Source organism: Protopterus annectens, chromosome 5.part1 (assembly GCF_019279795.1).
Source record: "Protopterus annectens isolate FY-2018-M chromosome 5.part1, PAN1.0, whole genome shotgun sequence".
Taxonomy (NCBI): domain Eukaryota; kingdom Metazoa; phylum Chordata; order Ceratodontiformes; family Protopteridae; genus Protopterus; species Protopterus annectens.
Window position 1 is genome coordinate 761,061,324 of NC_056736.1, and position 15,000 is coordinate 761,076,323.

The 15,000-nt window shown below is 42.1% G+C and overlaps 1 protein-coding gene across 1 annotated transcript in view; it reads left to right on the forward strand.

Moving 5' to 3' along the window:
- LOC122803646 (lectin-like) overlaps positions 1-15,000 on the forward strand; it is a 320,457-nt gene that overhangs the window by 230,038 nt on the left and 75,419 nt on the right. The window contains exon 5 of the mRNA XM_044073401.1: positions 797-937. Coding sequence (XP_043929336.1) covers positions 797-937 — 141 coding nt within the window. The remainder of the gene's footprint in view (positions 1-796; positions 938-15,000) is intronic.

Genomic DNA, 15,000 nt, shown 5'->3' on the forward strand with positions numbered 1-15,000 from the left:
TGGCACAGTGCAGCTTTCTTTTTTTAGCCTGAACCCAGCTGGACTATGTGTGTCGCCTGACTGTCAGGTGCTACCCAGACCTGGTTTTAAATGGGAAGATTATGGTATCCTTTTATCCCAGTTCTGTGCTGAGAGGAGTTAGTTGAAGTGGCATGGGTAGCTCCCATGGGAGGGGTACCATGCTCAGCCCTTGGGGAGAAGGACTGAGAAAGACTCAGGACATGCAGACATCATATATGTCATTCCTCTCAGTTCCCCTAGTGGCGATTCCACAGAATGAGCTGGAGATTGTGACTGGGGATAAAGGAAGCTGGTCTGCCCTGTTCAACTTACAACTGCAAAACATACCAGATTCTCACAAGATCTTCTCTTCTTCTCAGTTAACAAACACTGAAGGAAAATAAATAGATTGATGTAAGATGGAAACACATTTGGATGTCTCAGATGTAACAGATATAGACTTCCCACATAACCAGTGTTTACAGTAGACCAGAATACTATAAGGTTAAGATACAGTGAACTCAAATGGAAGAAGGTTACCTTGGTACCTAATGGTAAGAATTTCACCTTCCATTTCCAAATGGGAGTTTAGATCTTGTTGCATTGCTGAAGATGTTTAATGATGAATCATTAAATGATAACACCACTGTACAGAAGTGTCCATCTTTGTATAAGGCCATACTGAGTAGATGTGGTGTGAGTAACAAACCAGAGGGATGCAAACTTACAGAGTAAAATAATATTGCATTGATTATGCCATCTTCTATGCTAATTAAACATGTTTCTAACTGCACAGGCGCACTGCAGAAGGACACACAATCGTGGTCACTTGACATCCATCCACAGCCATGCAGAACAAGTGCAACTCCTTAGAATGCTAAATGCTAATAAAATCAGTGCATCCGAAGTCTGGATAGGAGGCAGGCGAAACATATTTGTAAGTATCAGTTACTGTTTTAAATTCCTATGGTCTGTATGCCTGTCTATAGCTAATCTATATCAATACAGGTATCATTCAACTGGTCTAAGTATCATGTGATCCAATCATAAGTGGTCAAAAAATGATCTAATCTCAGGTGATCTAATGGAATTCTTTAGTACAGCATCTAATTTGTAACTCCAAGATTAGGAAAGTGTATGATTTTTTGATCACTGGTACAGGTTTTTCTAAAGATTTATAATAAATATTGCTACAGCCTTTATCAGGCTAGATTGTTCAAGGTGACAGAGCACTTCCAGTGCTTTGCTGTTTCTTCCACTGTAGTATGACCATAGGATTGTCATTTATAAGGTGGGGGTGAGAGGTGTGTAGGAGCTCCCTAAGTTGTTTTTTCTTTTTTATTTTGAGATGTTGTGTTAGATGAAGTGTGTTTAGACTAATTGTGTTCAAACAGTTGTGTTTAGATGTTCTGTCTTTTAGATTAAATGTCACAGACCTGTATATATATATATATATATATATATATATATATATATATATATATATATATATATATATATATATATATAGGTTCATAGGTTCATAGGTTCATACTAGGCTATCTGCCCTAGGGCATTTATAAGCCTAGCCAGAGTTGTGTGGCTTTCACCACCCCTTAGGTTGAAGAATACTATACCCATTACTTTGCCATGCCTCTGTCCAGCAGTGATACAGAGATGATCCCCGGGGTAAACCTACGATCTCCCATCCACTGGTCAAGATTCCTCTTGAACAGAGCCAGCGAGGTGCTCTGTCTCACATGGACCGGGATTCTGTTCCACAGCATAGGGAGTCTCTGGGTGATGAATCTGTCCCTCCAGCATGTCCTATTTATATCCGTGTTGAGGTTTAAGTCTCTTGCTCTTGTGGCTCTGGTGGATTTGGATTTTTTGAGGTGGAGCATGTCCATTAATTCTGGGTTGGACATGGCCTTGTATGTCAGGCACAGGTCACCTCTGAGCAGATGGTATGCGACTGAATAGAGCTGGAGTTTCTTCAGTCGGGCAGCATATGGCATATTTTTGAGCCCCTTTATCCTTTTGGTGAGGAATTTTTGGGGTCTTTCCAATTGCTGCAGGTGTCAGGTAAGATACATTCCGAATGGGGCATTGTACTCAATCATTGGTCTGATAAGTGAAGAGTACAGGGGAACAATGGCCTCCCTTGATCTGGATGTGAATCCCTTCATAATCAGGTGGACAATGTAGAAGGTCCTCCTAACCACTTTGGCAATGTGAGTGTCAAAAGAAAGGTTACTGTCAACTTGGGTCCCCAGGTCCCTGATAACCTCGTCTGTGCTTAATGGATTGCCACCTATGTGGTAACTTGGGGTTACCTTGTTTTTACCAAAGGGTATGACTATACATTTTTTGGCGTTTAGTTTAAGGCCATGGCTCTGGCACCAGTTATCCGTTTCTATGAGACCTCTCTGAAGGATATCTGTGTCTGATGGATTTTCAACTATGGCGCCCAGTTTGCAGTCATCTGCAAACTTTGTCAGCCACAATCCTCCTATGTTTGCCTGCACTTCTGAAAAGTAGATGCCGAACAAGAGGGGGCCCAGGACTGAGCCCTGTGGGACACCGCTTGTGACCGGCTTGGAGTCTGACATGGCACCAGCAACTCTAACTCTGTGGGTTCTGTCCTTGAGCCAGTTTGCAACCCATCTTGTGACATATGGGTTTACATTTAAGCTGGTGAGCTTTTCTATGATACCCGAGTGGGGTATTGTGTCGAAAGCTTTTGCAAGGTCAAGGTAGGCTGTGTGAACTGCCTTACCCTCATCAATGGCCTTGGTGACTGTTTCAAAAAAGTCGACCAAGTTCAAGAGGCATAATCTGCCCTTGACAAAGCCGAATTGGGGAGGATCCAATGTCTGTAGGTCCTCTATGTCTATATTTATGAGTTCCATTATGATCCTCTCCATAGCTTTGCAGACCAGGCTTGTTAAGCTTATGGGGCGGTAATTACCAGGGTCCATAGAAGCACCGCCTTTGTGGAGTGGGACCACAGTTGCCGTACGCCACTCTTTGGGTACGTATCCTGTGGTAAGGCTAAGATTAAACAGCAGCCTTATGTGTGGTTTTAGTTCCTCATTGAGTTCGTGTAGCACACAGCCGGGGACACCATCCAGTCCCATTGATACTGTGTTTTTAGCTTTAGAGAGAGCAGCTCTCACCTGGGCATTTGAGATAATTGGGAGGCTACACTCTGCTGGGATAGATATTTCTCTTTTTTTGCGGAGAGGGGGAGAGATTTTCACTGAACCTGTCTGCCAGTATGTTTGCAATGTCTGTGGGTTCAGTGATGTTTGTATCATTTTGGACTAATTCTGAGCATATCTGGGAGTTTCCACCCAGATTTCTAACATAGCTAAAGAAGGCCTTATGATTGTTTTTTGAGTCCTTGGCGATTTTTCTCTCAAAGTTGGCCTTGGATGATTTTATGAGTGATCGTAGTTTTTTACTAGTATTGATCAGAGATGTCTTCCCTTTTAGGGATTTTGCTCTATCTTGTAGTAGCTTTCTCCTCTTGTTGTAAAGTTTGTTTATGGCTGGGGTCCACCAGATCGGGCGCTTGCCTTTGGTGGAAAGGGTCTTGATTTTATTTGGGATTGCTTGATCCATGCAATCTTGGAGGTGCTCATAGAAAGCATTTGTAAGGGATTCAGCAGCGTGGGTTGTGGTTTCCAATGGCTCAGGGGCCTTGAAGGATACCACAACAGTCTTAAGAAGTGTGAAGTTGGCTTTTGAGAAGTTCTTCACTGTGGTCTTTTTTGTTGGGGGTGGGGCGGGATGTGGATCTCCAGTGAGATTAGTTTATGGTCTGATCTCACCAATGAGGGATATACTTCCGGTGTGGAGCATTTTGTCCCCATGTTTGTGATGATCAGGTCTAGTATATTTTCACCTCTTGTGGGAATGGTGACAAGTTGTTCCATAGCATTTGAGTTTATGAACTCCAGGAACCTTTGGGCTAGGGTATTGGGGCTTGAGTAATGTTCCCAGTCTATGTTTGGGTAGTTGACGTCACCCAATATGATGGTGTTTGGAGAGACATTTATACTCTCCAGTGTCTTCAGGAAGGCTGTGTGGGGTTCCTGAGTTTGAGAGGGTGGCCTGTAACATGCTACAAACTGTAGAGCAGTTTTGCCTATGGTTAATTGCACCTGAATGGTCTCTGATGCTTCATGAGTTGCCACCAGCCTGGAGGTGTGGGTATCCTTGATGAATATGGATACACCCCCTCCTTTTGTGGTACGGTCCGGGTTTTGGGGCCGGAACGCATGATATGAGGTAAAACCTGATAGTGCCGGGGTGCTCTCAGGAGCCTTGAACCAGGTTTCAGTCACAGCACAGACATCGATGTTCTCCATACTGAGAAGGGCTTCGAGGGCGTGCATCTTGAGATTTAGACTTCTGGCATTGAGCAGCATTACCCTTAGTTTTTTTCCATTATTGTTTTCTAGGGCGGTGGGTTTAGAATTTGAGCCTTGTCTAAAAAAGGCACTATGGGGGTGGCAAGAGCCTTTGCCAATATCCGGAAACCCAGGAGTGACAGGTGCAAGCTGTCCTTTGCGAAGCAGCATGGCTTGTCAAGCATGTCATTCCAGGCAGACAGACATTGGATCCCCCTAGAATGACACCAGAAATTAAGCCAATTATTAAAACTGATCATTTTGTCTCTGTATTGTGGCATCATTCTTGGTGAAGGTAGGATACTGCTCAGGGTCAGGGTCATACCAGCCTGGGCTACATAATCTGAGAGCTCCTTTATGTCTCTTTTCATGTAGTCCAGGGAGGTACGTCTCAGGTCATTCACACCGGCATGGACAATGACTGAGTCATACTTGTACTTGCTGTGGAGTGACCTGAGTGCTTGTGTTATGTGGTGGATTCTAGCGCCTGACAGGCAGCTTATTGTGACCCTCTCCTTGTTCAGTCTGGTGAGTGGGACGTCAGTGTGTCTGACTATGGAGTCACCTATGACAAGTGTGTCTGGCATTGTGTTTGGCCTTAAGGGCTGTGACTGATTTGCACACTGACTTTGTGATCTATGTGTTGCTTGTGTTATGTCATGAGGTGGCAGTTGTTTGGGTGTCTGCTTTGGAGGCCTCTGCTGTTTTGGTAGATTTTTGATCAGTGCCTCTGAGTATGTCTTTGTGTGTTTATGTGTTTGATTTGTAGTTGTGATAGTTCTATGTGAGACTGGGTTTATGGCGTGTGTGGTTACCTTCTCCTCCTGTCTGGTTTTGCCAGTCCTGAGTTGAGAGAGCTCAGCCTCCAGTTTGGCTATATAGTTGCATCTCTCGCATGTATTTGTGTTTTGTGGGAGGAGGAGAGGGTTGTCTGTGTACATGAGGCAATTGTAACATTGCCTCAATATTCCCAGATTCACCAGCTGAGCAGGAGAGGACTAGCAACTGACCCTTTGACATGCTAGAAGAAATGAAAAAGTTTGCTGTGTAACTGAGTCAGAAAGGACCTATAGGGAAGTGGGTACTCAAGGGGGTTTTAAGCTAGTGAAGTACTTTGTATAATATAGAAGTGCTTTACCTGACTAAAAAATGCTTTAGGAACAAGTGCTGAGCTTTACAGATAGAGAATAGACTGTTTAAATTACAAGTAGAGCAGTTCTAAGGGAAAAAATGAAGAGCAGACTTTATGGAGCCAGAAATAGTTTAACCTTGTTTAACCGGCGCGGGCAACTCCGCGCTAAATGCAGAAAAGGCAATAAGTCAGTAGTACAGGCTAGCACACTTTAGTGGGCAGCCAAACAATTAAATTAAACAGCAAACAAACACTTTTCCACTTGAATTAGACTAATTTCGACTAAAATGTACTTTTAAGTGCAGATAATAAAAAATGCAGTAAATAACTAGGAAAACAGTTAAAGCTTGCTCTAGGTAAGCAGTAGAAGGTAAAACAAATATAAAAAACAGCAGGATACTTAATCAGGAAAGCAGTCGCTTTTTTTCAGTTCTCTGTAGCCAGGAAGACTCAACAGGACCACGTGGAGCTGTGTCTGAGCAATATGGCTTCAAAAAAATGCCAGAGGCAGATTTTAACCAGGGAACTTCAAAAGAGCTATACATATATATATATATATATATATATATATATACACACACACACACACATACACACACACACACACACACACACACACACACACACACACACACACACACACACACACACACACACACACACACACACACACACACATATATATACACAAACACACACACATATATATATATATATATATACATATATATATATATATATATATATATATATATATATATATATATATATATATATATATATATGGGATCCATACAGATCCCTGACTGCACTTTCCACTGAAACAGAAATCACTGAGCATACTTAACTGAAAGTGCTGTTCACCAAAGCAGCACTTTTGGATAAGTATGCTTGTTGTGCCAGTCGTTCTACGGTGCGGAAAAGGGAAAATTCCCTTTTCCCCACTGAAGTGTGACCTTGGAGTGAGAATATTAAAGTGGGGGGGTGCTGCCCCCACATGGGGGATGCAGGGGGGCTTGCCCCCTGCATAGCAGTAGGTTTAATGTTTTTTTTTTTTTTTTTTTTTTAAACATACTTTAAGAAAAGTGCTTTTTCGGTAAAAGCGCTTTTGGTAAAGTATGTTTGGTGATAATGGATTCGGATGTTTGATCTTTCGATCAAAATATATATATATATATATATATATTACATATACAAGAATATTAACAAAAGTCATAGATGAAATTGATCAAAACACAATATGTTGAACAGTTTTATTTCTGATCAGTTTCACTGCAAAAAAGAGCCAACAAAATGCATTACTCACAAATGTAATTCTTTCACAAATGCTATCAACCAGTGAACATTGAAACACACACCCATCAACTTAAAAAAGAAAAATGAAATGTCACATCGACTCCTATTACACACAAACATTTCAACTACAACTTTTTACACAGGATCATCCCTATACCCCGGTGTGGGAATTCCCCAACACCCCAATTATATATATATATATATATATATATATATATATATATATGGATTCACTTCAGAAGCTCGAAATACTGAAATCTCAAAGCCTAAGAAGCCGAATCCACACAACAACGAAAACTGAAAACCGCAAAAATTCAAAACCTCGAATACCGGAGGTTTTGAATTTCGTGGTAGGTTCATAGGTTCATAGATTAGTACTAAGCTAACTGCCCTTGCAAGCCATTTTGAGCCTAGCCAGTTATCCCTCAAACCCTGCACCCTCCCAAATTTTACACACACACACACACACACACACACACACACACACACACACACACACACACACACACACACACACCATTCTCCACACAAACACACACAATCTCTCTACTACATGAAAGTAGGGGGCCAAGCCCCCCCCCACACCCCCCTACTTAAATATTCTCACTCCGAGGTCACACTACATACAAACACACACAAGACACCACAACACAAGCTACATTCTCCTCACCTACACACATCACAGCAACAAAACACACTGACACACACCACAGCCCCTACCCAAACCCCTTAACACACACACACATACTTACCTGAAGACATGACCGCAGTGGAAGTGTAGAAGCGTGAAATTCAAAACCTCTGGTATTCAAGGTTTTGAATTTTGCGCTTCTGAAGTTTTGCTGTTCTGTGGATTCGGCTTCTTCGGCTCGAGATACTGAAATTCAAGATTTCAGTATTTCTAACGTCTAAAGGGAACCCACATAAATATACATACATACACACACACACACAAACACACACACACACACACACACATATATATATATATATATATATATATATATATATATATATATATATATATATATATATATATATATATATATATATATATCGGTTCATAGGTAGGTACTAGGCTATCAGCCCTGGTGCCTATATAAGCCTAGCTAAAAAGGCTCCCTGGCTTTTGCCACCCAAGAAAATTATTTTCCTGTGCCCCTGTCAAGCAGTGCCACAGAAGAGAACCCGGGGTGAACTTTCTATTTCCCATCCATTCATCAAGGTTTTTCTTAAAGAGAGCCAATGAGGAGCTTTGCTTGACATGAATGGGTAGTTTGTTCCAGAGTATGGAAAGTCTTTGGGACAGGAATCCATCCCTCTAGCATGTTCTGTTTATTGCGGTGACAAGGTTTAGGTCCCTGGAGCATGTGGTTTGGAGAGATTGGGATTTCTTTAAGTGTAGCATGTCCAACAGCTCTGGGTTTGACATAGCTTTGTATGTTAGGCAGAGATCGCCACTCAGTAGGCGATATGCGACAGAGTAGAGCTTGTGTTTTTTGAGATGGTCTGCATATGTCATCTGTTTGTGGCCAGTAATCCTCTTACTGAGGTATTTCTGTGGCCTTTCCAATTGTTGTAGGTGTCTTGTGAGATCCATACCAAATGGGGCATTGTACTCTATAATAGATCTGATGAGGGATGAGTAGAGAGGAACAATAACCTCCTTTTTTCTAGAGGAGAATCCTTTTTCTCTTGGGATGTGCCATGTAGAAGGATTTCCTGACTACTGTGGTGATGTGGTTATCAAAGGAGACACTACGCTCCACCTGTGTCCCAAGGTCTCTTATCACACTTTCATTGTTTACTGAGCTACCACCTTGTGGTAATTCATGGGTACTGAGTTTTCCCAAAGAGGATGACAATGCACTTCTTGGCAGTGAGCTTGAGGTCATGACTTTGACACCAAACATCTGTCTCTGTGAGGCCCTTTTGTAGAATGTCTACATCATTAGGTGATTATATTATGGCTCCCAGTATGCAGTCATCTGTGAACTTTGTTAGCCAAAGACCTTCTGTGTTGGCCTGAAGTAGATGCCGAACAGCAGAGGACCCGGGACCGAACCCTGTGGTACTTCACTCGCCACTGGTCTGAAGTCGGACTTGGAGTCGGCTACTATTACTGTGCGGGTTCTGTCAGTGAGCCAGTTGGCCACCCATCTTGTGACATAGGGATTTATGCCCATTTTAGTGAGTTTATCTATAATTCTAGAATGGGGGATGGTATCGAAAGCCTTGGCGAGGTCAAGATAGGCTGTGTGCACTACCTTGCCCTCATCTACGGCTCTAGTCACTGCTTCAAAGAAGTCAGTCAGGTTTAGTAGACATGATCTAACTTTTACAAACCCAAACTGAGTGGGGTCCAGGGTTTGGAGGTTACTTATGTCTTTGTTTATAAGCTCCAATATGATATGTCCCATGGCCTTGCAGACCAGGCTCATCAGGCTAATGGGCAGTAGTTTCTGGGGTCCGTGGTATCACCCCCTTTGTGGAGTGGGATAACCATCACTGTGCGCCATTCAGTAGGCACATAGCCTGAGGTGAGGCTATAACTGAACATAGTACTTAGGTGGGGTGCCGGTTCGTCCAGTAGTTCATACAGTATGCAGCCTGAGATGTTGTCTGGTCCCATGGATGCTATGTTCCTGGCTTTGGAGAGTGTGGTCTTTACTTGTTCATCCATGATTACAGGGGCTTTGCATTCTTCTGGTATTAAGATGGGCCCTTTAGAGGGTGAGAGGGGGGTAAAGTTAGCACTGAACCTATCTGCCAGGATGCTGGCAATATTGGTTAGTTCTGTATATTTAGTGCCATTGTGCTGTAGCTCAGTGCAGATCTGACTGTTGCCATTGAGATTCTTCACATAGCTTTAGAATGCTTTGTGGTTGTCTTTGGAATCAGTGGCAATTTTCTTTTCATAACTGGCTTTGGAGGATTGTATGAGGGATCTCAGCGTCTTGCTGAGGCTGACCTGGGAGTTCCTCCAATCTTGGAATTTTACTCTTTTTTGCAACAGCTTCTTCCTTCTGTTGTAGAGTTTGTTTATGGCAGGGGACCACCAGATTGGCTTCCTTTTTTTGGAGGATAGTGTCTTGGTTCTGTTGGGGATGGCAAAATCCATGCACTTGTGTATGTGCCTATACAGTGCATTTGTGTAAGCTTCAGCAGTTGTACCTCTATTTTCTGTCTGCATGAGTGTCGTGAAGTTTGCCACTTCTGTCTTAAGAAGCATGAAGTTGGCCTTGGAGTAGTTTTTGATGGTGGTTTCCTTAATGGGGATGGGGGTGGGATATAGGTATCTAGGGTGATTAGCTTGTGGTCAGATATGACCAGCGAGGAGTTGACCTCTGGTGTGGAACACAAGTTACCCATATTGGTAATGACCAGGTCCAGGATATTGCTGCCCCTGGTGGGGGTGTGGACAAGCTGATCCAAGGTGTTGGAATTCATGAATTCCAGAAAATGTTGAGCAAATGAGTTGGCACATGAGTAGTTTTCCAGTTGCTGGAGTGGTAGTTGAAATTGCCCATAATTAAGGTATTGGGTTGTACCTTAATATTTTCCAGTATCTTAAGAAGTGAAGAGTGGGAATGCTGGGGCATGGTAGGGGATCTGTAACAAGCTACAGCCGGGATTGCAGTCTTGCCCAATGTTAGTTGCACTTGGATAATTTCGGATGCATTATGTTGAGCAACTAGCCTGGAGGTGTGGATATCCTTAATGAATATGGACACGCCTCCACCTTTAGTGTTTCAGTCTAGGTTAGGTGGCCGAAAGGTGTGGCATGAATTATAGCCTGGTAATGCAGGGCTGCTTTCTGGAGCCTTGAATCAGGTCTCTGTCCCTGCACAGATGTCGATGTTCTCCACATTTGTGTGTGTGTGTGTGTGTGTGTGTGTGTGTGTGTGTGTGTGTGTGTGTGTGTGTGTGTGTGTGTGTGTGTGTGTGTGTGTGTGTGTGTGTGTGTGTGTGTGTGTGTGTGTGTGTGTGTGTGTGTGTGTGTGTGTGTGTGGTTGTATATATGGGTTTCCACAATCTACACTAAAAATTGCTTTGGTTGACAGCTTTCCTGTTTGTCCTTTTTGGTCTACTGGTAAGCTGTGGTGCAAGGACACTGTAATAAAAGAACGGAATACTGTACCTTTGTTAAGATATTGTGCAATCTCAGAGTTGGTATATTTAAGTATCAAGGGGGGGGGGGTTGCCTCTGTAAAAGAACATTATTTTTTACTTGATTGCTCCCCCTTTATGTCTTTTTGTCCCAAGCTGCTTACAGTCTCCTGCTACCATTTTCTCTACTTGGTCATTAGATCTACTGGACCCTCTTAATCCTCCAAAAGGTTCTGCCTGATCAATGGTCCAGGCCTAGTGAAAAGATTGAGGATGCTGGCAGAGCACCATAGTCCTGCCAGGGAGGATGCCTTAATTCCTCTCCTCCTGTGGCAGCCCTGCAAACTCCACAAACACTGCCCTCAGGAGATGCATACATTTCTCTGCAAGCCCAACCTGCTGGCAAATCACTTCACCCGTTATGCAGTGCAGAACCTGCCAGGTTCATAATATGCCTATTATAGTGAGCCCTGACTTCCTCTCTTCCCCCCTCAGGATCGGGCAGATGACATCCTCCTCCTATAGCCTATCTAATGTCCATGCCACTAATGTAGCACAAGTCATCTTTAGCACAGTTGGGACTTTGTCTCGCTATACCATGGGACCACCCATATTGATGCCATAGAGGATGCAAATGCTGATAGTGATATTTTAAATTTTGATCTTATATATGCTTAAAGACAGCTCATAGGGTCCTAGAAGATTACTAGGCCAGTAGCGTAAGATCCCTTATACACCTAGCCAATATAACCAGATTTTACTCAATATATGGCTCCTAAGGGTAAGAGGATGGCATGGATTTGTGCCTGTACCTTGGGTATCGACTAGCTCTATCACAATAACAAGTGATTTTCTTAACTACCAATTAACAGTAGTACAAAACCAAGTTATGTACTTAACTACCAACAAACCATACCTCAATAACAAGTGATGCTCTTAACTATCAACTAGCACTACTACAATAACAAGCGATGTACTTTACTACCAACTAACACTACCACAATAACTAGTTATGTACTTAACTACCAACTAACACTAGTACAATAACAAGTTATGTACTTACCTACCAACTAACACTACCACAATAATAAGTGATATACTTAACTAACAACTAGCACTACCACAATAACAGGTGATGTACCTAACTACCAACTAACACTACCTCAATAACAAGTGATGCTCTTAACTATCATCTAGCACTACCACAATACCAAGTGATGTACTTCTGTACCAACTCACACTACCACAATAATAGCTGATGCACTTAACTACCAAAAAGCACGACCCCAGTAACAACTGATGCTCTTAACTATCAACTAGCACTACCAAAATAACAAATGATATACTTTACTACCAACTAACACTACTACAATAACAAGTGATGTACATAACCGCCAACTAGCTCTACTACAATAACAAGTGATGTGCTTACCTATCAGCTAACACTACCACAATAACAAGTGATATACTTAACTATCAACTAGCAGTACGCCAACAACAAGCATTGTACTTTACTACCAAATAACACTACTACAAGTGATGTACTCAACAACCAAGCAGTGCTAGCATAATACCAAGTGATGTGCTTAACTACCAAATAGTGCTACCACAATAATAAATAATGTACTTATCTACTAACTCACAGTACAATAATGGGTGACGTACTTAACTACCAACTAGCACTACCCCAGTAACAAATGATGCTCTTAACTACCACGATAACAAGTGATGTACATAACCGCCAACTAGCACTACTACAATAACAAGTGATGTGCTTACCTATCAGCTAACACTACCACAATAACAAGTGATATACTTAACTATCAACTAGCAGTACGCCAACAACAAGCATTGTACTTTACTACCAAATAACACTACTACAAGTGATGTACTCAACTACCAAGCAGTGCTAGCACAATACCAAGTGATGTGCTTAACTACCAAATAGTGCTACCACAATAATAAATAATGTACTTATCTACTAACTCACACTACAATAATAGGTGACGTACTTAACTACCAACTAGCACTACCCCAGTAACAAATGATGCTCTTAACTACCATGATAACAAGTGATGTACATAACTGCCAACTAGCACTACTACAATAACAAGTGATGTACTTAACTACCAACAAGCACTACCACAATAACTAGTTATGTACTTAAGTACCAACTAGCAATACTACAATAACAAGTGATGCTCTTAACTTTCAATGAGCACTACTACAATAGCAAGTGATGTACCTAACTAGCAATGAGCACCACCACAACAACAGGTGATGTACTTAACCACCAACTAACATTACTATAATAACAAGTGATGCACTTAACTACCAACTAGCACTAACACAATAACAAGTGATGTACTTAACTATCGACTAGCAGTACCCCAACAACAAGTGATGTACTTTACTACCAATTAACACTACTACAAGTGAGGTACTTTACTGCAAACTAGCACTACCACGATAACAACTGATGTACTTAACTACCAACTAGCACTAACCCATAACAGGTGATGTACTTAACTACCAACTACCACAATAACAAGTCATGCTCTTAACTATTAAGTAGCATTACCACAATATCAAGTGATGTACACAACTACCAGCTAGCACTACCACAATAAAACCTGATGTACGTAACTATCAACTAGCACTGCCACAATAACAAGTGATATACATAACTAACAACTGGCACTAATACAATAACAAGTGATGTACTTAACTACCAACTAACACTATTACAGCAGCTAGTTATGTACTTAACTGCCAACTAGCACTACGACAATAACAAGTGATGCCCTTAACTATCAACTAGCAGTACACCAACAACAAGCAATCTACTTTACTACCAACTAGCACTATCACAATAACAAATGAGCCTGGTGGACGTGGGCATACTGAGACAGTGTAGCAACTGCCTCATGTTCACTGACAACACTCTTCTCTTAGCACATAATTCTTCTACTTGTGAGAAATACAGCTATATTAGTAGCCTGGAATCCATGCTCTCTCACGCCACAGTCAGTACTATTGACAAAGAGGTGATTGCCAGCACAAACACCACACCATCCACATCACATAGCCAAGTGCAACACACATACACCTATGCAGAGGTCCTCAATAAAAACTTACCTAAACAGCAGAACCCTCCAAAAAAACACTCACTAACATTCCAAACACAACACCAAACAGATCACAGACATCAGACAACACATCAGTGTATTACAAACACAGCCCATAAGGCATAACAATAAACCAACACAACCCATAAGGCATAACAATAAACCAAATATACTAGTCATTGGTGACTCGATTTTGAGACACACTGATGTACCTTCACCAGGCTCAACAAGGAGAAGACCACGGTCAGTTATCTGTCAAGTGCAAGAATCCGCCACATCACACACGCACTTAAGTCTCTCCACAACAGGTACAAGTATGACTCTGTCATTATCCATGTTGGGTTGAATGACTTCAGAAGTACCTCCCTGTACTATATGAAGAGAGACATGATTGAGCTCTCAGAGTATGTGTTCCAGGTAGGTATGACTCTAGCCCTAAGCAGCATCCTACCTTCACCAAAAATTATACCACAATGCCAACAAAAAATAATTAACTTCAACAATTGGCTTAGTTTTTGGTGTCATTCCAATGGGATCCAGTATCTGTCTGCCTGGGATGACATGGTTAACAGGCCTCGACGCTTTGCCAGAGATGGCCTCTACCTGTCACCCTTGAGATTCTGGCCAAGGCTCTTGCCTCCCCTATTGTGCCTTTTTTAGGCAATATCCCAAAGACAAATCTTCCAACATAGAAGATCTGTCAAAATGCAAGTTGATGGTCATGCTGTTTAACGCTAAGAGCCTTAACCTGAAAATGCACTCACTGGAGGCTCCCCTCACATTGGAAGATGCCAACATCAATGCAGTCACAGAAACTTGGCTCAATGCTGTGCAGAGCACCCCTGCCTTTTCAGGCCATACCTCATTCCACATATTCCGACCCCAAAATGAGGTCGGGAAGACTGAAGGTGGTGGAGTGTCTACCTTCATTAAAGAC